The 23,020-nt window shown below is 54.3% G+C and overlaps 1 protein-coding gene across 2 annotated transcripts in view; it reads right to left on the bottom strand.

Moving 5' to 3' along the window:
• The window catches only part of SCARB1 (scavenger receptor class B member 1), a 69,109-nt gene that overhangs the window by 5,552 nt on the left and 40,537 nt on the right, over positions 1–23,020 (bottom strand). For both annotated transcript variants that reach the window (XM_059408202.1, XM_059408203.1), the window contains exons 4-11: positions 22,383–22,586; positions 19,579–19,674; positions 18,533–18,648; positions 16,534–16,700; positions 9,972–10,090; positions 6,010–6,083; positions 2,949–3,000; positions 1,932–2,078 (exon numbers count right to left, since the gene is read on the bottom strand). In XM_059408202.1, coding sequence (XP_059264185.1) covers positions 1,932–2,078; positions 2,949–3,000; positions 6,010–6,083; positions 9,972–10,090; positions 16,534–16,700; positions 18,533–18,648; positions 19,579–19,674; positions 22,383–22,586 — 975 coding nt within the window. The remainder of the gene's footprint in view (positions 1–1,931; positions 2,079–2,948; positions 3,001–6,009; positions 6,084–9,971; positions 10,091–16,533; positions 16,701–18,532; positions 18,649–19,578; positions 19,675–22,382; positions 22,587–23,020) is intronic.

Genomic DNA, 23,020 nt, shown 5'->3' with positions numbered 1-23,020 from the left:
GACACTGGGGAGGGTATGTGCTTTGGTGAGTGCTGTGAAGTGTGTCAACCTGGTGATTCACAGACCTGTACCCCCGGGGATAAAAATATATGTTTATAAAAAATAAAAAATGAAAATGAAAAAAAAATCAGGACAAATAACATAAAAATATATGAGGTCTAAGCTCTGCTAAGTTCCCCTGCCCCCCCCCCCCCCCCAAAAAAGTCGCGGAATACATTTCCACTACGTGACCTCCGGTGCCCCCTGTGGGGAGGAAGTCTCAGCTGCGTCCTCAGGGAAACAGGCATCCTTACTGCGTCTGGGGGCCGCACACTGACCTGGGGCTGAGGCCTGGAGGGAAGGGGTCCTAGCCAGTGATGTCATGGTTTCCTCACTCTCCTTCCTGATGGACACTCAGGAGAGACAGAGGAGACAGAAGATGGCGAGGCTGCTCTGGCCTCCTCCCCTGGGCCGGTCCCTCACCAGCCAGTCCCTGGGATCCCCCATCGGTGGCGGTGGAAATGCCCAAGGAGGGATTCTCAGGCTGAGAGCCGTGGCTTCTAGTCCTTTCCGCCCTGCCAGCATAAATCAGGCAAAGAACTATAGGGAGTTCCCTTATGCTCCCTGGAGAGCCAGTCCCGCTCAGTCCAGTCTCCCTAAGCCCCCAGCAGGCTAGCTAAACCTATCGATCACCAGGAGCTCAAACACCAGAGCAGTGGCAGGGTGAGAGCTCATAAGCCCTGGCACCCTTGCCCCAGGGCAAACCTTTCTCCCTACAGGATGGGGAATTTGGAAGGCAAATCTGGTTAAGGGGCTGACACCCAAGTTAAGAGCCCAGGAAGGTTTATGGTTACCCCAGCAAGCAAGTAAGCAGGCATGCAAGCTGCTCCCCAAGAAAGAGAAGAAAGTGGAAGACCCGTTTGCCAACGCTGAAGCAAGAAATCAGGAGCCATGGGGGCCCAAGGGCCTTCCAGACATGCCTCAGCCACCCCTGCCTCAGGGCCTTTGCACTGGCCATTCCTTCTCTCGGAGTACATCTGTGAATCTGTGCTGAGTACCTCAACAGCATTCCCATCTAAGCCTAAATTCTATCTCTTCAGAGAAGCCTCTCCTGGCACTCTCTCTATAGTCGTCCCCAACCCTCCTGAACGCAATGATGTCCAGTCCAGGAGCCATAATATGGCCGTTAAGTCTTTAAAATGGGTGAGTCTGAATCAAGACCTGCTGCAAGTATAAAATACACACCATATTTCAAAGACTTAACATGAAGAAATAATGTAAAATATAGCTACGTTTATATTTTTTATATACTTTTTATTTTTACGTTTATATGTTGATGCCCTACTTTGGACCTATCCAGGTGAAACAAAATATATGATTAAAATTGGTTTCTTTTACTTTAATGTGCTTATTACAAAATGTAAATGGCTCACCCACGGCTCACGTATTTCTACTGGACAGCACTAACCTTGTCTGTCACGTTTTCTAATTATCATCAGCAAAATTGCCTTTTCTGTTCCCTCGGTTTTCATCCGCCTCCATAACTAGAACGCCATGCTCCCCCAGAGCAGGGCACGGGTCTGTCTTGTTCACGGCTAGCTGCCCTGCACCTGGCAGAGACTGGCACCCAGCAGGCGCTGAATTGATGCACAAACCATTCAAGTACCAGGTCTCATTACCCCGAGCCCTACCAGCAGCCCCTCCCAGAGAGGGTCCCCAGGCCTCCCAGGACCCGCGGAGAAGTGGCAATGCGGGAGGCAAGAGAGATAAGCATGCAGTGACAGCTCCTCTGCCCCACGCAGAGACCCAGGACCGCTGCCCAAGGTGGGCTCAGGGTTGAGGGTGTCTGCGGAGACGACTGGAGGGATGCCCAGAGGACCCCACGCCCCACCTTCCCCCAGCAGGCAAGCAATGGGCCGTTCAGCCCAGGCCTCACTCTGGCCATCACCTACTTGGCTCCGGATCTGGTAGATGATAGGGATGAGCAGCAGGACGCAGCCCAGGGCGAGGAGGACGTACTGGGCGTAGTGCAACACACTGGGCATCAACACCAGCTGGTTGTAGAAGGTCTGCAGGGGCTCACCTTCCATTGCCCCGCTCTGGGGACGGAGAAGGACAAACGAATGGGCTGGCACCGCACCCAGCAGGCCTGGGGCGCAGATGCTGCCCCACACCACATCCCTGTCCCCCACCCCTTCTGGATCTCAAGACCACAGTCCAGAGCTTGCAATGAAGCCTGTGGGCGGGGGCTTCCTTTTCCTTGGGGGGGGGGGGGCACATGATGGGACTACATTTCCCAGACTCCCATGCAGCTAGGTGAGGTCACGTGATCCCATCTGGCCAATGGGGTGCGGACCCAGTAGGTTACAACTTCCTGCCTGGCCCATAGGCACCTGCCACGGGATTCTCTCCACCTGGATCCCAGTTCCTGAACAGGAAGGGTTCTGAGGATCTGGGGGGTGGGGGGCGGGAGTACGGGACAGCAGGAGCCTGGGTGTCCCTATGGCAGAGCTCCGCCTCCCACAAGCTGCCCAGACTGTGACGTGAGCAGGCTGTCCCTTCGGATATTATAGCTCTGCCTGATTGAAAAGTCCTCTGCCAGAAGGAACCCCGGAAAGCCAGGAAAAAAGAAAGTTTTCAAGTGAAAAGGTGACGCGCTGAGAAGCAGCTTCCCTTCTCTCAGGAGAAGTGGTCAAGCACATTCAGAAAATTACACCCTGGGCCAGGGCCCTACTGTGTCGGGCAGCTTCTGCCTTCCTCACCCAAAGGATCCTATCAGCAGGGGGATAATCAATAGGACATGCTTGGGCCTCGTGGAGCTTCTCACGGATTGTTCTACATCCCACATTCCGGCAACCAGCACCCCCGCCCCAAGAACCCTCTGCCTCCGAATCCCACCCTGGCTTCTGCCTGGCATCCCAGACTCGGCGCCCAAGGGCACCCACGCAGGCAGCCAGGGGCAGCCTCACCTCTTCGAACCACATCAGCGGCAGGACCACAGGCTCGATCTTCCCCGTTTGTCTAGAAATGAGCAAGACAAAGCCAGTGAGAAGTTTTTGCCAGTGTGTCTTCTGTGAGGCAGCTTTGGACACATGATCCCAAGCTCCGGGATCAAGAGGGATTTGATGTTGCAACAGCTAGATTGGTGCAGGCTTCTTGAGTAATGGGTATTTCCTGGTGGGGAGCAACCTGACAATCTGATCCTATCTTTTTGAATGAAAAACTCACATTTCCTACAAGGTGGGGGCTGCCAGGGACCTGGCAGATGTCCATCCGTTCCCTTTAGAAACAAAACCCCAAATTTATTCGGGATGGCAATGCACCCGGCTAGCTAACAATAGGTTTTATGCTCGCCTCCTGCATTCCTTGGGAGAGTCTAGAATCTGGGCCCATGCCAGACAGAGGCTGCCTACGTGACCAGGCCCCAATAAACAGGCTGGGCCTGGGCACTGAGTCTCTAATGGGCTCCCCTGGTAGAAAACACTTCACAGGTATTGTCACAACTCATTACTGCAGGCATTAAGGGCATCCTGTGGGACTCTCCTGGGAGAGGGCTCTGGAAGCCTCTGCCCGGACCACCCCCAGCCCCAGACTTCACCCCATGCACCTTATCCTTTGTTGATTTTGTTAGAATCCTTCTGCTATAATGGATCACAGCCACAAGTACGACTATGTGCTCGGTCCTGTGGATCTTCCCTCCGAATCGTGGAACCTAAGAGTGGTCTTGGGGACCCCTGACACAACACTTACTAGCTAACGGTGTGACCGCTGGCATGTTACCTGCCCTCTCTGGGTCTCCCCTATAAAGTGGGGAGGACACAGGCAGTCTCATAGGGCTCTACTGTTTTACATGCATTAGCATGAGCAAAGTGCTTAGAGGAACTCCCGCCGTACAGAGAGCGCTTCGGGTCTGGTACCGTTGTCATTGTTCAATCCTAGCAAACAAATGGACGAAAACATTCTGCAGCTATTGGTCGGGGCTGGGGGTTTTCTGCTTAAAGAAGGCACAACTGGACAGAGGGGAAGTGGAGCACACTAGGCCCCCAGCTAAGCCACGGATTGTGCCGTCAAATGAATTTACACAGCATCACCTGCAGACAAGTCACAAAAATACAACAGAGGGTCCGCGCTGGCCTCTTTTATGTGAGTCTGTAAGAGCGGATGCAAATTAAATGCAAATAGCATGCAACCCTCCTGCTTTTATCTCGTGGGCAAACAGCCCCAAAATTCCCCAGAGGAGCCACAGGCAAACAGCTCAGCTGAGTCTCTGGCCTCTTCCCACACCCGATGGGACGGCAGGAGGCGCTGTCGTTAGACCCGCTCCCTCGAGGCCACTGCTCCGGCCAGAAGGGGAGGTCAGACGGCTGCGTAGCCCGTGCCGAACAGACGAACAGACGGGGACAGAGGCCCAGAGAGGTCAGGGGAGAGGCCCGAGGTCACCAGCAGGCAGAATCCAGCGGCCCAAGTGTACCGCTGGCTTGAACAGCATTTTGTCAAGAATTCACATTCACTTCCAGCAAGTGAACACTGAGAGAGACCCAGTTAAAACCCAGATTTTGAAAAATCCATTTGAAAACGCATGGGACAGGGCCACGACTGGGGGGGGGGCGGGGGGGGGGGGGGGGGGGGGGCTGGTCCTCAGCCCCACCCTCCCCACCCAGCACCCAGCCTCCCTGGGCTTCCCAAGTCACCAGTCACCCACTCCCCGTCAAGGCCGTGATGGGTCCCAGAGCCAGAGGCTGGTGGGTGGCAGGCCGTTTCACGACCCCAGCTCCTCCAGGAGCAAACCCTCTGACAGCCTCACAATGCACAAATAAAAAGCCCGGGTGGGAGGCGAGGCAGAGAAGCGTGTTCTCTCCAGCTGAAAGGCATTTCACAAAACTGAAGAGACGCTCACATTCCTGAGGCCCAGAACTCTTCCTAGAGGAATTTTTTTCATGAAACTATTTCAAATATGCTTAAGGGGGGAAAAAAAAAAACATGAGAACCCAGAACCCAGACACCACCATAACGAGTAAATCAGTGCGCCCTCTCGACCAGCTCCCAAACGACCCCGCATCCTGCCCGGAGCGGGCGAGGACACGGAGGCTGGGACGTTCCCACACGGCTGGCGGGAAGGTCGGCGAGGCAGCTGCGGGACAGAACAGTCTGGCGGCCCCCCCAGTAGCTAAGCGTGGCCTTGCTGAATGAACCAGCAGTTATGGTCCCAGGTGTCCACCCAAGGCAAAGGAAAGCACGCATCCACACAGAATTCTACACACGCGCGGTCCTGGCAGCATTACTCAGGATGGCCCAAACCGAGAAAAACCCAAATGTCCATCCAGGGAGCGAGAAAACCTGCCCAACGCACACGATGGCCTACGATCTGGCCACGAAGGGGAAGAAGCGGTGGCATCAGCGACAGCCTGAAAGAGCCTTGCACACGTGAGGCCGAGTGCGAGAAGCCAGACGCAAAAGGTCACCTCGTGCATGCAAGATCCCCTTTATAGGAAGGGTCCGGGACAGGCAAATCCAGAGAGACAGCAAGTAGATGAGGGGACACCATGGGCTGGGGGAGGGGAGTGACGGCTACTGGGGTGTGTGCGGAGGGAGAGAAATGCAGCGAGGGTGCATGACTCCCAACACGCTGCTAATCGCCGAATCGCAGGGGTGAGTTTTACGCCATGTGAATTACGTCCCCAAAAAGGCCATTATTCCAAATAAACAGCAACAAGAAGAAAATCGGGGCTTTAAAAAAAATGCCTTCCATAAAGCAAAGAGTCACCCTTTAAAAGACTATTTGGTACATTTCCATGTTCCAATCCTCGCTCTTGCCAGGACTTTTTTTTTTTTTTTTCAATTTTCTGTTGAGTAGGAAACTGCCTGGATGGGAAAGTCTGGCGAATTTGGGGGACAGATGTTGAGAGACAAAACCAGGATCCCGGAGTGGGGAGCAGAGGACCGTCTCCTTCTCACCTGCTGGTCCCTGGGGAGGGTCACCGCAGTCCCCCCATCCCTGGGACCCAGGCTCCCACTCCCAGAGCCACTCACCCGATGCCTTTGATTGCCTTGATATACAGGCTCAGCTGTAATTTCACGGAGCAGTTCATGGGAATCCCGGTGACCTGTGGGAAGAAGCACAGACAGGGGCCTGGGCTCGCTGGAGCCCCCAGTCCTGCCCCCGAGGGTGGGCACCGGGACCCCCCACTAGCTCCCACCCCCTCCCAGGCAAACACACGCTTCCCAAAGCCCCTTTTCATCCACCACCTATTCCCAGGTATAGTACATTCTGTTCCCTTTTTTGTTTTTGGTTCATTTTTCCCCCTTTATTTTTAAAATTTTAATTCATTTATATTTTATTGACATATAACGTATTATTTGTCCCAGGGAAGTACATTCTGTTTTCATCACCCCTGCCCCATCCTCCAAGCTCAACAAAATAGATTTGCATTTGGAAAAAGTCACCCTCCTCACACAACTTTTCCTGTCTCAAACCTAAGGATAGTTTTCCCTCGGGTTTAATTTTCTTTTTCTCAAGAACTTTTTAATCTCCAGATAGGAGGTAGGGACAGGAAACTTCCTTTGTCACAGGAACCTACGTTTGTGGGGTTTTTCTGGATGAGATCATTTTTTTTTTAATAGTAAGTAAATAGTAGACAAGGACACCCCGCATGTAGGACCAAACTCGGGGAGGGAGCTCCAGAAGCGGAAAGGGACAGAGGTTGGAGGTCAGGAGGCCAGAGCTGCCGCCTCTCTGCCAAGGCCTACCTCCTCGTCTGCAAAAGGGCCTAATTCTCCCCACTTCCCAGCATTTCTGTGGCGCCCATTCAGGCACCCAAGATACCCACACTCGGGGCCATCAATTCTCATGTGATTATCAGGTACATCTGAGGTAAAAGGCCTTATCTTCTGTGATAAGCAGGCCTGGCGGGCCCCAGTGGCCCAGAGGGACAAGGCAAAGGCTGTGCTCCTGAGAAACAGGGGAGACCTTGAACCCCAGAAGCCGGCGGGATGGGAGGGAGTCCACCTGTGTGTGGAGAAGCGATGACACGGCAGGCCCGAGGCTGTCCTCCTCCGAGAGGCCTGCTGGCTGGGCTGGCCGCTGGCTGGGGTCTGGGAACCGGGATTCCGGGAGGGCCCCCCACCAACTCCCTAACTGATAAGCAGGGTTCACTGCGCCTGGATGGTCTGAACAAACAACATGATTTATGCCGACCGCCGGCTTTCCTGCGGGGGAGTCTGGGAGTTGGGAAGGCACCAGGCAGAGCGAGCCGGTGGGAGCGGCCCCCAGGGAACACCCAGGCTGCTGAGTCTCTAATGGGCTTCCCTGGGAGATGACACAGCTCACTGCTGGGGGAATTCAGTGGGTCCTGTGTGGCTGCCGTGGGGGAGGGCCCTGTGCCTGACGACCCACCACCCCCAGACCCCGGCTTCACCCCCTGTGCCCTTCTCTTTGCCCACGGAGCTTCGTGTCCTGCGTAATCCGCCCCAGCCCGGGCTCCCACCTTATGCAGAGCCCTGCGAGTCCCCCCAGCCAATCAGCAAACTTGGGGGTGGCCTCAGGGACCCTGACATAACCTGCCACTGCCACCCCCTCTTTCCAGAACAGCCTCTCTAGTCTGGGGTCTCCACCCGGGCCCACTTCCTTCCCCAGGAAATGTGTTTCCTTCCCTCCTTGGCCGGCTCCTCCGGGACCGTGAGGCCCCTTCGTGGGCAAAACCCCACCCGTCCCCAGCACCCCGCAGAACGAAAACAGGGACCCGTGAGCACAGCCCTCACCACACCCTTCCTGCTCTCAGCGCCGGAAGAGAAGCCTCCAGGACAGCAGCCCCCCCAGGTATCCTGCTCTCGGGGCTAACACCACCCAGGCAGCAAACGGGTCCCAGGCTCTTCCTCCCTGAAAGTACCCGAATCAACAGCCAAAACCCAAAAGGCCACTTCCTTTCCCTGCGTGCCTCCAGCTGACCCGAAACAAAAGCCAGTTCCTACTGTGGCCGGGACAAGACCCCTGCTGTGTCGTCTGGTCCCCAATCTTGGCCGCCTGTTCCTCACCATGGGGGGAGGGGACGGGAGGAGCCGCGCACTCGAGTGAGAGTCACCCGTGAGAACAGAGATGGTGTTCCTGCTGGATTCCCAGAAGCCAGCAGAGAGAGAGAGAGAGAACAATTAAGTGAATGAGGGGCGCCCGGGGGGCTCAGTCGGTTGAGTGTCCAACTTGATTTTGGCCCAGGTCATGATCTCAGAGTCATGGGATCGAGCCACACGCTGGGCGCCCTGCTCACTGGGGAGGCTGCTGGGGAAAAAAAAAAAAAAAAAAAAGGGCGCCTGGGTGGCTCAGTCAGTTAAGTGCCTGCCTTCGGCTCAGGTCATGATCTCAGGGTCCTGGGATCGAGCCCCACATCAGGCTCTCTGCTCAGCAGGGGGCCTACTTCCCCCACCCCGCCTGCCTGCCTCTCTGCCTACTTGTGATCTCTGTCAAATAAATAAATAAATAAATAAAATCTTTTAAAATTAATGAATTAACTAATTATTAAAATGAACTAAAAGAGAAGAATATAGACAACCACAATAGTTTTATAACAAAAAACTCTTGCGGTGCCTGAGGGGCTTAGTTGTTAAGTATCTGCCTTCTCCCAGGATCCTACTTGGCAGGAGGCCTGCTTCTCCCTCTCCCACTCCCCCTGCTTGTGTTCCCTCTCTCACTGTGTCTCTCTCTGTCAAATAAATAAAATTTTAAAAAAACAAAAAATTTTTAAAAACGGGTCAACATGTGAAGACAACACAGAGAAGCCATAACATTTCTAGCGATAAAGAACAAACTTAATATGACTTATTAATATTAATCACCATCAATTTAATTAATCAGTAGGAACCTCATTAAAACTAACCAGATATTCGCACAGGACACGGGGATGGGGGCATCAGAAGGCCCATGTCTGAATTCAGCTTCGTCCCTTACGCTCGGTCATTTATCAAACCCGCACCGACTGAGATGCTAGTGGGTCTGCTAACTGCTAAAATCCAAGCACCACGACAAGACAGCACGGACCTCTCCTCGGTGCACCAACGATCCCATTACGAGCTGTAGCAGGTGACCTCTCTGGACCGCAGCCTCCCCATCTGTACGACAGGAGGAGCAGGGCTTGCCCCCCAGATCACTGTGAGTGTGTACTGAGTTGGCACGTGTCGAAGCATCTAGCTCGGGGCGGCACCAGAATGAGTGTACAAGCAGCATCTGCCGGACGTGAAGTGTGTGCGGTCACCGCTGGCTTAACCAGCGTGTGCTTTTAGTGAACAGCGGCGGCAGTGGGGGAGTGCCAGGGGCCAGTGGGGTCGAGTCAGGAGCTCAGAAAATCTGAGCGTACAGAAAAATGACGTGGAACGTCGAAGAGCTCTGAAAAAGGCCTGCGGGCAAGACCAGGAGTGTCCACTCTGGCCACCGAAACCGCAGGATTGTTTAATCAACAGCAAAAGTCACTAGTCCAAACAGGCCCGTTTTATAGTAGCAGAGATAGGGAGATAAGACAACCGGGTAAAGACAGGCCCACGGGGGGACCACATGCGTAGGCCTGCCCCCTTCTTGGCTGCCACCCGCAGAAAGCGGGTCTCAGAGGACAAATTCCCCAGGACCCAATTCATCTGCGAGATATCCCAGGCTCTTGTCGGGACCTAGAGAGCTTTATGATACGCTGGCACAGCCAGAGGGCTCCTCTGGCTAATTTGCAGACTGATAATTCTAATTAATTTACTACCTTATGATCCTTTGATAAAGACAATTCCCTTGGGAAGAGATAATGAACCCCTTGAACTATGGAGTCTGAGCAAAGTAGGCACCTCTGATGGCTTGATACTCTACAAGTTGTCAATGCCAAGGAAAGCCAGGCCTCCCACCACCCCCACCGTGGAACAGCTCAGTGCCTGGCAGGGGTGGGGAGCAGAGAAGGGGGCCAAAGAGGCACCAGTGGGAAATCCCTCCCATACCCCCCCCCATAGGTTGACAGGCACAGGCTCACCGGGTGGACATCCAGGAATAAGGAATGCTCCTCCTGGTTGGGATGGAGGCCCAACACTGCCTCGGCCAGCACCGGGTCGGCGTTGTAGAAGTGAGGGTGTGAGAGAAACAAGGGTGCATCTAGAAGGCAGAGAAGGGGAAAGGGGTCATCAGACAACGGAGAGCATCAGCACATCCAGAGGCCTGCGTCCTGCCAGGGCCTGGGGAGGCACAGGCGCCGGAACCCAGCCACTGCTGAATTCCCAGATGATGACGAGATGCCAATGACAATAACTAGACAGAGAGAACTCTTTCCTCCAGTCCGTAAATGTTTACCAAGTGCCCGAGAGACGCCCCGCACTGGGAAGGGACGAGCTCTGTGCCGGCAGGAGTGGTTGTGCGAGAGCTGCCGATTCGGGTGGCGGAGACCACGGGAAGGAAGGGAGGTTGGTTCAACCACGCCAGGCGGGGAAGGCCAGGGAAGGGCATTCCAGGTGGAAGGCTGGGCAGAAGCAGAGGCAGGGAGACAGGGAAATGCACCGTGCACGTGGGACAGGCAGTATGTGGAGTCGAGGATTAAAAGGTAAGTCGAGGCCAGTTTTGAACTTGGGCAGGGAAGGGGCATCTCGATCGCGAAGCCAGGCAGCCCGGACCATCTCCTGCAGGCAAGGCGGCAGCTGTCAGAGACGTTGAGGGGTGCGTGCCTGCGGCCGGGTCTCCCTATCATCCACGGGAAGGGTGAAGACACACCTGCTTTGCTCCTTCTCTCCCAGCAGCCGCTCTGCGGGACGGACGCCAGCGAGTGTGACAGGGGCTGACTCGGGCCCCTCTGTGTGAGAAATTCACACCCAGAAACGTGAGGCCGAACCTCTCCATCAACTGACCGAGTAAGGCAAACGCCAGCTATCCTCACGTGCTCAGGACCACGGACAACAGGCCTGATGGACAACGAGTTAATGAGGAAAAGAATCAGCCTCTCTCAAAAACCCATGAGGACCCAAAACAGGCAAACCGTAGAGACTGAATACCATACATGTGCTAGCCAGTGGCTAGGGGACAGGCGATGGGGAATGACTGCCGACAGGTGTGGGTCTCCTTCTGGAAGGGTCAGAATGTTCCAGAACCAGGCAGGGACAGTAGGTGCACAATACTGTCCATGTACTAAAGGCCACTGAAATATACATTTTAAAATGCTTAATTTGGGGCGCCTGGGTGGCTCAGTGGGTTGGGCCTCTGCCTTCAGCTCAGGTCATGATCCCTGGGTCCTGGGATTGAGCCCCGCATCGGGCTCTCTGCTCAGCGGGGAGACTGCTTCCTCCTCTCTCTCTGCCTGCCACTCTGCCTACTTGGGATCTCTCTGTCAAATGAATAAATAAAATCTTTTTAAAAATAAAATAAAATAAAATGTTTAATTCTATGTCATGTGAACTGTACTTCAAAACAACAACAACAGAAAGAAAAATGACAACAAAACTCACGAGGTCTCCTTCCTGAAAACCAACAGTGTGTCCGCCACCTGCCAGGTGACCAGGATCCGTGTTATGTTTCTGGAAGCCTCAAATCTAGGTTCTTTCTACTTTTCTTAGCAAGACCAAGCATTGGTTTAAAATAAAAGCTGGGATTTTGCTGCCGCCTGATTTTATCTTTCCTGGAGGACTTTAACGCCCATTGCCTTTTTCGTGACACTGATTCATTCAGCCAAGTACCTCTTCAGTTTTGCCACACCTGGGTCCCCCTGCGTGATTCTCCAATGTGCTGCTCTGATCCAAATGCCATCACTCTATTTAAACAGCGATATTTTAGAGTCGAACTTTCTATCCAAGCCATAACTGGCAAACACTTGCCCCAACAGGACAGTGAATATAGAAATAAATACAACGGAAACCACGAAGATTGAATATTCTAACTAGATACCATTGCCCACATGGGGCTTTGAGCAATCTTTTCAGTTAAAAGGAAAGACAGGGGTGCCGGGCTGGCTCAGTCAGGGGGACGTGCAAGTCTTGATCTCAGAGCTGTAGGTTCGAGCCCCACATTGGGTGTACGGATTACTTAAACATAAAAATCTTTTGGAATGTCAGGATGGTTCAGTCAGATAAGCTCAGGTCATGATCCCAGGGTCATGATCCCAGGGTCATGATCCCAGGGTCCTGGGATCGAGCCCCATGTCAGGCTCAGGTCATGATCCCAGGGTCCCGGGATCGAGCCCCATGTCAGGCTCCCTGCTGAGAGGGAAGCCTGCTTCTCCCTCTTCCCCTCTCCCTGCTTGTGTTCCCTCTCTCTCTCTGACAAAAAAAATAAATAAAATCTTTCAAAAATATAAATAGGGGTGCCTGGGTGGCCCAGTCGTTAAGCGTCTGCCTTCGGCTCAGGTCATGATCTCAGGGTCCTGGGATCAAGTCCTACGTCGGGCTCTCTGCTCAGCGGGGAGCTTGCTTCTCCGTCTGCCTGCTGCTCCCCCTGCTTGTGCACACACACTCTCTCTCTAGTTAACAAATAAATAAATGAAATATTTTAAATACACACACACCTATCAATTTAAAAAATAAAAATCTTTTAAAAAGATAGATGGGTGCTGAAAAGGCCTCTTGGCGCCAACAAAGACTGTCTCCTGGGGGTGACTGGAAGGAGAGCAACACGAAAGGAAAAGAGAAGCCCTCTCTCCCCAGTCAGTCCGTGTCATTTAGAGCCATCTCCTTGCACCTTTGAGGCCACCCTGAGCAGCCCAGGGACAACGCCCTTCAATTTGGAAAAGCTCCTTTCCCATCCTCGCACCTCCGATATGAAAAAGGACCAGCAGGAGGAACACGAGGCCCCCCATGTTCACGGAGACCCTCAGGAAAGGCGGCGGTCACCACACTGGGCCCTTGAAGGTGGCGCACCTCCAAGGAGCCCCAGCGCGCCTCCAAGGTCAGAGGCAGCCGCAGTGGGTCAGACCAATGTCCGTCCCCTTGACCCTTGCTTCAGACAGTGAGCACGCTCGTCGCTTGTTCTTTTAACAGCAAGCACCCGTGCATGCGTTCCTCTCTGTTTTACGTCAAAACCGCATGAGCAATAAGTGGTCATTCACTTATAGCTTTACGGCACGCCCAACCAGACCTAACTGCCCACGGTCACCACAGATTACAGCGAAGAGGTCTGTCGAGCTACTCTGAGGGCCCTGAGCAGCAGGGAAGTGGGAGGGGCGAGAGTCCTCCGGGCCCAAGAAATCTCCAAGGCCTTACAAGGGAAATGTATGGCATTCCTTATCTTCAGACGGAAGGTCACAGACATGCAGACCCAGGGGCCCTGAAGGACATGGATGGGAACATTCCAGCAGCACGAGGCTCATGGTCAAAACACAGAAACCCGGCTGCCCTTGAGAGCAGGAGAGGTAAGGAGACTAGGGGAGCTCCCACGCAGGCACGCCACGCAGCAGCGAAAGGGTGCCCGGGACAGCCCCAGCGCCGGCGGACCTCACCAATGACACAACGGGTGCAAGAGGCCAGAGAGAATCCAGGAGCACACGCTACGATTCTTCTCACATAAAGGCCAAAGGCAGGCAAAGCTGTGCTGCTGGACATGAGGCCAGGGCCTGAGAGGGGTCTTGGGGGTGTCTGTCAAGACCCGCGACGGGCCCAGCATTCAGTGCAGAGTCTGCTCCTAACTCGCTCCCCCTCCCTCTGCCCCTCCCCTCCCTGCTCCTTTTATTTATTTTTTTTAAAAGACTTTATTTATTTATTTATTTGACAGACAGAGATCACAAGTAGGCAGAGAGGCAGGCAGAGAGAGGGGGAGGCAGGTTCCCTGGTGAGCAGAGAGCCCGATGCGGGGCTTGATCCCAGAACCTTAGGGTCATGACCTGAGCCAAAGGCAGAGGCTTTAACCCACTGAGCACCCCAGGCGCCCCTCCCTGCTCCTTTTAAAATAGATAAATCTTTAGAAAATAAATAAAAATAAAATTCCCTCGCACTTTTGAAGTTATTTTGGCAGATGTGCTACGGTGAGGCGGTGTAAGCCTCCTCCCCGGCCCTCTGAAGTGGATGGACATTGGCCCCGCCTGGCACCCACTCCTTCCCGATCCCACAGGATCCCACACCCTCACCTGCTGGGCCAGCGCTGGCCCCGCCCATGGAATCAGGGGCGGAGCGTGATGCGGCCTAGCCAATCAGCATCGCCCTGGGCCACGGTGATTGGCTCACAGGACGCAAGGCAGACCAATCAGAGTGAACGTGGGGCACCTGCTGGAGTGAGGGGGTCCCAGGTGGGCCCTTCCTGGCAGGAGCCTTTGGAGGCAAAGGGGGGAGCCCCAAGCCAGAGGCGAGAGCCTGCCTGGCAGCGGAGCCAGCCCGGAAGGAAACCGAGTTGCCACCAGGCGTGAAAGGGAGCTTCCCCCAAGAGCTGAGCTCCGGAGCCGTGCCGAATGCAAGAATCTTTTCTGGAATTCTGCGGCACACAAACCATGAGATGCCCTTTCTGGCGCAGGCGGCCGCGGCTCTTGTCACCTGCCCCACAACCGCGACACACAGCCAGGCAGGGTCTCCGCGCTGTCACCCCATCCCGCAAGCAGAAATTCCCAGAGACCCCAGGGACGGGAGAATTAAACAGGGCAAGGCCAGGTGGGTCACACAAGGAGGGCACCTCCAGGCCCCAGCGCCAGACCCTTCACCTACAGAGCACCCCATTCTGCCTGAACTTGGAGAGGCGTCCAGCCTGACAGTCTGTCCCCCCAACCCTGCTGCAAACTACAGCTGGACATCTCCAGCCGGATATGTAGCCAAAGAGGTCCCCAGAAGGCGAGACCCAGTCGAATGAGCAGTGGCTTCTCGTCCTACCAACTGTGTGACCTTGGGCACGTCCCAGCCTTCAGCCTCAACTTCCTAAGGGCAGGGTACACCCACACGTCCATATATTCAAATACTACATACAGGGCACAATTGTAGCAGCTGAGGACAGCACCCTGCCAACATTTACAGCCTGGGGGAGGACACGGATGATAAATTATCCAAACAGAATACACAGTCAGTGATTTCAGGGAGTGATGGACACCAAGAACATAATACAGGGGGAAATGACAGAGAGCAGCTGGCAGGGGCAAGAAGGGGCTGGAGTGGGGGAAGAGGGACAGTGTTAGCATGGGAAAACAGAGCAGGCCTCCTGGAGGAGGTGGCCTCTGAATAGATCAAAAGGAGGGGAGGGAATGATCCACACAGATCCACATGGATAGCTGAGGAAAGAACTCTCAAGGTAAGAGGAATGGTTGATGCAAAGGCCCCGAGGTGAGACCAAACCTGATGTACTCTAGAAATAGGGAGCAGGCCATGGGGCTGAAAACTAGTTAGTGGGAGAAGTACAGAAAGAAATGGTATTGAAGAGGCTGGCTCAGGCCAGATCCTGCAGAGTGCTGAGACCATCGTCATAGCTTCACTGTATGGGCATGGGGTTGCACTGAGCAGACAGCCTGTTCCCAGTGAAGCAAAGACCCTTCTACCCCAATGAAGATGCTCTCCTTCTGCACAGGCCATCCCATTCAGAATTCTCTGGGCCCATGCGTTGCTGATCATCAGAAATGGGGCCAGTGTGACTAAGGCGCTGCCTTTTAACTGGGTGATATTCAAACCAATTTAAATACGCCAGTGAGGGGTGCCTGGGTGGCTCAGTGGGTTAAGGCCTCTGCCTTCTGCTCGGGTCATGATCCCAGGGTCCTGGGATCAAGCCCCGCATCAGGCTCTCTGCTCAGCAGGGAGCCTGCTTCCTCCTCTCTCTCTCTGCCCGCCTCTCTGCCTACTTGTGATCTCTCTCTCTTTCTCTGTCAAATAAATAAATAATCTTTTTTAAAAATTAAAAATTACAAAAATAAATAAATAAATAAATAAAATAGGGAATGGGGGCGCCTGGGTGGCTCAGTGGGTTTAAAGCCTCTGCCTTTGTCTCAGGCCATGATCCCAGGGTCCTGGGATCAAATCTCACATCAGGTTCCCTGCTCAGTGGAAAGCCTGCCTCTCCCTCTCCCACTCCCCCTGCTTGTGTTCCCTCTCTCGCCGTGTCTTTCTCTGTCAAATACATGAATAAAAATCTTTAGCAATAAAAGAAAAGTAAATAAGAAAACAGGGAGCACGGCCTGGATTATCCTGGCATGGGGACCTGGTGGGGGGTGCGGGACGGGGGGAGTCTCCGGGGTCTTGAAACTAGAAGAGGGAACAGGAGAGATGAGGCCAGAAGGTGGGATCGGAGAGATGGGGTGTTGCTGATGGTGAGGACAGGAGCCTCGGCATTCTGGCGGCCTCTGAAGGGCAAACACAAGAATCGCCCCTCGAGCCTCCAGAGAGGAGCACAGCCCGCTGACACCCGGCCGGAGGCCTGCGTGGGACTTCAGAACTGTTTAAGAGGATGCGTTTACATCGCTAAGCCACTGAGGATGTGGGCCTTCCTGACGACCGCAACTGACCTACACGGCATTATTTTCTTCATTTCAGATTCTCTCTGCTGCCTCCTCTCCGGCCTAATGGGATTATGAAGAGTAAAGAGGCCGGAGATTCTGCAGACCAGGCAGGGACAGATCCCAACGCGCCCACCTGACCCCTCCCACCGGAGACGGCACGTACTGAATCTGCAGGTGCTGATGTTCTGAATTCCGGACTCCAGGCACGGGCAGAAGCCCTCGTTGGGCGCGTAGACAGAGCCGTTGGCAAACAGGGTGCTGGGGGCCACGAAGCGATAGGTGGGGATGCCTTCAAACATCCCCGACTCCTTGTAGACCAGGTTCATGGACCTGCGGGAGGCAGACGAGGAGGGGGAGCATGACACCCGGAACGTGGTGGCCGGACCGGTCCTGCTGAATGTGACCCCAGCTGAGCCGCTTTTCCCCACAGGCACCGCCGCCGCCCCCCCGGCCCCCCCAGGGGAGCTGCAGCTACCGTCTCTCTCCCTGGGAACTGCAACAGCCTCCTCATGGCTCTTCCTGCCTCCCGGCCCACGCCCATCTGTTCTCCCCAAGCAGACGGTGCTTCAAAACGAGAACAGAGTATGTCACTTAAAACTGCAACTGCCTCCAGTGTCGTCTGGGACAAGACCCGTCATCCTCGCCACAGCCCCACAGCTTCCGTGAGGACCGGCCTCTGCTTGCCCTTTGTTGCATGCTACGGGCATCCTGGCAACTGCTCAGGCACACTCCCGCCTGCCCCTGGGCCTTTGTATGTGCTGCGCCCTCCACGTTCACACATCAGACTGCCATTCTTCACGACGAGGGGTGACTCCGCGGTCACTTCTCCTGAGGCTGTGGTGGCATGCTCCCTGACCCAATTCACCCAGCTGCATTTCTCAAAGGTACATGGAAACTTGAACTTGGACTGTGGATTACAACGGTGCCGCCCTCCCCACCCCACCCCCCCACTGTCACACAGGACTCCAGAGCCCTTGGAAGGGGGCGTGTGTGGGTGCGATGCGCTGTCAGCGCAGAATAAATTCCAGATTTCTACACTGGATAGGAAAAAAAAAATGTGAAACTTCTCAGTAACACAGGACACCGTTTACACACTGAAACGGTAACATTTTGGATACAACGGGTCAGGTAAAACCTGTCATTAAAATTAATGTCACCTACTTCTTGTTCCTTTTTTTTTTTAACACAGCTACTCGAAAATTTAAGATTGCAGACAGGGACGGGCACCACGTTGGGAGTGGACAGCACCGGCCCAGACATAGCCGTATGCAGCCGGAGAGGGTAACGTGATTGCGCAAGAGAACGTCCTTGGAGACTGCCAGCTATCATCAGGCAGTCTGGGGACAGGGCACCTGGGGCTAAAAGGAAACAAGTCCCCAAACCAAGGGGAATGGCATACTCTTGCTACTCTTCTCTGGGTCGGAATGTCTAATTCTAAAAAGTGAACATACGCCCCTGCACGTGCGTCTGTGTGAGTCTCCCCCTGCCCCAGTCAGCGTCAGGAGGGAATGGGAGTGGGCCCATCCCTCCCCACCGTGTCTGCAGCGCCTGACCCAGCCAGCCACCACGGAGGTCTGCCAGGAAGGCAGAGGAGTCAGAGCTCACATCTGTGAATCCCCAAGTAAAAGATTTTTCCAGAGTGGCCCTAATGGAGCTGAGGGCCGGGCAATACCTAGAGGCGGGTTCTAGGGTCCACCATCTAGTCTCCCCTGCCCTGGGGCCCCTAGAATCCGTCAGCCCCAAGCAAGCTTCTGAGGCCACACTCTGGTCCTGCAAGTGTCGCAGGAGAGACATCGAGATCTTTCAGCATCCGGGTGGACATGAGGGCAGCTGGACAGATGCTCCAGAGGGCCCAGGTCTGCCTGATCCCCAGCAACCCCCGCGACCCGGTGGTTTCTTGCCCACCACCACCGCCGCCACCACGCAAAGCTCCACGCTGCCAGGGGCCTCTCTGGGTCTTGCCAAAGCAGCACGAGCGGTTTGGCTCTTCATGGCGCAACCGAGGACAATTCAGGACAGCGCCGAGGGCCAACAAATACACAAAGAGCCAAACCGCCTCCCAAGGGCACGCCAAAAGCCACTCGATTAGGCTCTGAGCGTCCACAGAGCTGATTTCCGCTGCCGGGAGGTCCCAGAAGGCCCAGGAATGTCCCAGCCATTACCGGCAAGCCTCAGGGCTGTAGAATTGCAGCGAGGTTTCTGGAGTCATGAACGGTGCCCACATCTGTCCTGAGGTCCCGTTGATCATGTTGCACTGATCAGAATGCCAGAAGCTGACCTGCGGGGAAGCGACGAGACCCGGCCCTTCAGTTCAGCCACGGCTCTCAGAAGCGCGCTCTCGGGCACTGCACGCCTGACCTGGGGCACAGCTGAACAGCGAGCCAGGGATGTCGCAGGGTCTCCGTTGGGAACTGTTACTGCCGGCTGCAAACGGGGACCTGGCCCCTCTGAGCACGGATGCAGGTGTCCCTGGACCCCAGAGCCCAGGTCTTGGCAGCGGTCACCGTGGTGAGCGCCAAGGACATGCAAGCGGCCCCGCGCACCTGCTCACTCCTGGGCACGTTTAACGAGAAAAAGCAATAAAGGTGGGAAACGCAGGTGCAGAACGATGTACGTAATATGATTTCATTGTGTTCAAAGAAGCAGCGAACCCACCACGTTTCTCTGCACACACATGGGCGTGGAACGGGCCGAAGTGGCCAGGAAGGTCATGCCCGATATCGTGCACTGTGGGTGCCTCTGTGCTCCAGGGCGCAGCAGGGCCGGGCTAGGAGGAGGTGCAAAGGGCACTTGAGATGTGTCCCTATTGTTTTTTTATGTGAATGTCTTCCTGTGATTCTCCGGTGTTTTGTTTTTGTTTTTACTCAGCAGTATCTTTCAACGCCGTGGGTGGTTATATCATCAGTGTCGTATTTTTGAAGTGTTTTCATAAATTAAAGAACAAAAGGAAAGAAATAACTCACTTCCTGGTATACACTAGGCACCAAATAAGTAGAGTTTCCATTCCCCACCCATCCAACGGGAGCCAAGAGCTAGTTGAGCCCTAAGCACAGGCAGAATCCCCGACTCCGAGGGCTTCTCCATCACAGATGTGACCACCTTCCTGAGTTGCAATAGCGACAAGGGGCGCAGTGCCGGTGACCAGCCGGGTGACCCACCCCGCGGCTCCCGCCCGGCCCGAGAGGAGGGCCGCCAGCCTTGCCCTCACCTTGCTGAGTCCGTTCCACTTGTCCACGAGGTGGATCCTGCTGAAGTCTTTGACCCCCGTGAACACGGTGAAGAGCCCTGAATTGGAGTTGTTGAGCTGTGAACGGCAACACAGACCAGCATGTTTAAGCCTCAGGACAGGGGCAAAGGCCCTGGGGCCTGGCCCTCAAGCCCACCCATTTGGAGGCCGTTTTCCGTTTCACCCAGAGCACGGGGGCCTCGATAACATGTTCACTGCTGAATCCCCAGTGCCTGGGGACCAAGAGGAGGAGGGCTTTCTAGAAGGGAGACTCCCTGGGTGGCAGCGTCCCTCCTAGGAAGCATCTCCCCTTCCCTTCCTGACTCAAGGAGAGTCAGCTTCTCCTCCCAGATGATACCAGAATGACTCCCTCCCTGCAACTAAAAATGAAGTATGGCCATGTGACCTCTCCAATCAAGGAAAAAGAAGCAGATGGGAGCATGCCACTTCTGGGTGAAAGTTTAGGACTAGCACATGCACAGGTCACCGTTCTTTTTGCCACTGCGTAGGAGTCGTGGAAGGGTGTACCAAGCTGCTGCCTCCCTCAGCCTGGGTCCCTGAGTGACCAAAAAGAGCAGAGGGCCCCCTGGTCACCCACACGGACGTGGCATACAAACAAGGAATCATCTCCCTGGTTCAAGCCGCTGACATTCTGGGGCTGCTTGTTACACAGCATGACCTGGTCTATCCTAACCAATACAGGACCCAAGGCTTACTGAGTGTTTTCTGAATTGGAAGCCCCAGGCTTCGGCGCCTTGAGGTTCTTTCCTAGAGACGGATGCCTAATTCACAGCAAAGACACGCAGAGCATATAAACCACAGGGCAAAATCTAGAAGCACCGTGTTCCCCCTGAGGAGGCCAAGGAACGGAAAACACATTAAGAACTCAGTAGACTGTTTACCAGCCAAATGGCGAAACAGATTACCGAACTAGCTGGGCAAACAGGCTCTGGGGCAGGGAACCAGTTCGAAGCCCTGCTCTCGCCTCCTAAGTCTGTGTCCTGTCACCTGTCTGTTCTGAGCTTCATGAGGACACTAACAGGAGCCTGGAGACAATGGGAGTGCAAAAAAGTGAGTGTATCAACACTGTTAAGCAGTGCCTGAAAAACAGTAGGAACTCCAAATGCTACTCTTTATTAATATTATTATTAATAATAATAACAAAGGCTCCCCCAGAAGGACAACAGAATTATAATCAGTACAGTCAAAGTATATCAGAGATTACCAGTTAGTATCCAAAATATCCTCCCCTTGCTCCTTCATAACAAAACCCAAACCTTACTCAGGGCATCAGCACAGCAACGAAAAGGCTACATTTCTAAGGTGTGGCCACATGACTAAGTTTTGGCCAAAGGAAAGTAGAAATTGGTTTTCTCCCTCCCAAGGAGGGAGACAGCTGGGACATGCGGTTTTGTCCTCAACTCCCTTGCCCGCCTCTCCATCCCCAACCATCCCCCTCTTCCTTCCTCTTGTGTGTCCTGGAATGTGGGTGTGGTAGCTGGTGCTTTAGCAGCCATACTGGGCCATGTAGTAACCTGGAGCACGAAAACCACACCGTAAGGATGGCAGAGCAGGGTAGACTTTTAGATTCCCAAAGGATATGAAGACACCACGTCAACACTGGACAGTCACTGTTGGAATGTTATTTCAGGGTTTCCATTATACCCAAACATGTATTATAAGCACGCTACTCACTTTGTAATAACTTTGATGTGTTTACAAGTTTACAAGATGCGTCAAAGGAATCCTGTCACTCCAAACTTGGCAACTTATCCACAAACTCAGAACCCGTCATCCTGGTTAAAAATGTACTATCAGGCGCCTGGGTGGCTCAGTGGGTTAAGCCTCTGCCTTCAGCTCAGGTCATGATCTCAGGATCCTGGGATCGAGTCCCACATCAGGCTCTCTGCTCAGCAGGGAGCCTGCTTCCTCCTCTCTCTCTCTCTGCCTGCCTCTCTACCTACTTGTGATCTCTGTCTGTCAAATAAATAAATAAAAATCTTAAAAAAAAAAAAAATGTACTATCTATCACGTGCCAAGTACAGAAACATAATTTCTCCTTCCGCTTCCCCCAAAACAGATCACCAGAGCCCAAAGGGGAGGCTGATTCTGGAGTAACCCAGAGGGCTCACCCAAACCTTTGGTGGAGGGAGCCACAGTCAGGGGTCAGACGCTGCATCAGACTCTGTCACACTCTGCTCAGGAGCCCAGCTACTACCAGGTGACCAGGGGTCAAGATCAAGAAAAAAGCAGGCAGGGGCACCTGGGTGGCTCAGTTGGTTAAGTGTCTGCCTTCAGCTCAGGTCATGATCGCAGGGTCTGGTGCTTGAGCCCACTCGTCAGGATCCCTGGTCAGAGGGGAGTCTGCCTCTCCTTCACCCTCTGCCCCTCCCCCTGCTCATGTGCTCTCTCTCTCTCACTCTTTCAAATAAATATATAAATAAAATCTTAGAAAGGAAGGAAGGACGGAAGGAAGGAAGGAAGGAAGAAACAAGGCAGCTCAGAGCAAGGTCGTAGTTAACTACGACCCTCCCCAGCAGCCTCTCCCCATTCTCCCGGCAGCAGCCCCCAGCAGTCCGTGCTCAGCCCGAGCACATCTTCTGAGCCTGGGTCCAGCTGCTTCTCCATCTCTACCTCGAGTTCTCAGACGTATGAGCCAATACATTCTCTATTTCTCTTAGGCCAGTCTGAGTTGGGTTTTCTGCCATTTATAACCCATCGCTCCCGCGCCCCCCACCCCCAGCCCCCACTGCCAGGCCCCGGATTTGTTGCTGAGCCACACTTACCTCTGCAAATAGCCCAAACTTGCCCTTGAAGGGAAACACGTCTGGGAGGTACTTGTTGATGAGGTGTATGAGGGGGTCGTCATAACCCCACATGATCTCGCTTATGGTGCGGTTCATGAAGGCGCGCTCCCCCAGCGTGCTGAACGCCAAGGTCATGATCAGCTTCATGCTCATGGGTTTATTCTCCATCATCATCGCCGCGGCCTGCAGGACGAGGGGACAGCACACGTTACAGGCTAGACACAGCAGGTCCGTGCATCCTGGACTTTAAGCCAGGCTGAGGCAGAGCTCACCAGGGGATATGAACGGCAGGCCTAGGAAGGTCCCCGGAAGATTCCCTAATCCTTCAGTAACGGGACCTCCTGTGTTAGTGGATTCAGGTGAAGTTAACTCCATCCCCAGTCGAAGAGGCGGGCACATGGCAGGCGCCTGGCCAATCAGAAATGTTCTTCCCGGAGCGCCTGGGTGGCTCAGTGGGTTAGGCCGCTGCCTTCGGCTCAGGTCATGATCTCGGGGTTCTGGGATCGAGTCCCGCATCGGGCTCTCTGCTCAGCAGGGAGCCTGCTTCCTCCTCTCTCTCTCTGCCTCTCTGCCTACTTGTGATCTCTGTCTGTCAAATAAATAAATAAAATCTTTAA

This window comes from Mustela nigripes, chromosome 8 (genome assembly GCF_022355385.1).
Source record: "Mustela nigripes isolate SB6536 chromosome 8, MUSNIG.SB6536, whole genome shotgun sequence".
NCBI classification, from domain to species: Eukaryota; Metazoa; Chordata; class Mammalia; order Carnivora; family Mustelidae; genus Mustela; species Mustela nigripes.
This window is presented reverse-complemented; position numbering and strand designations above follow the sequence as displayed.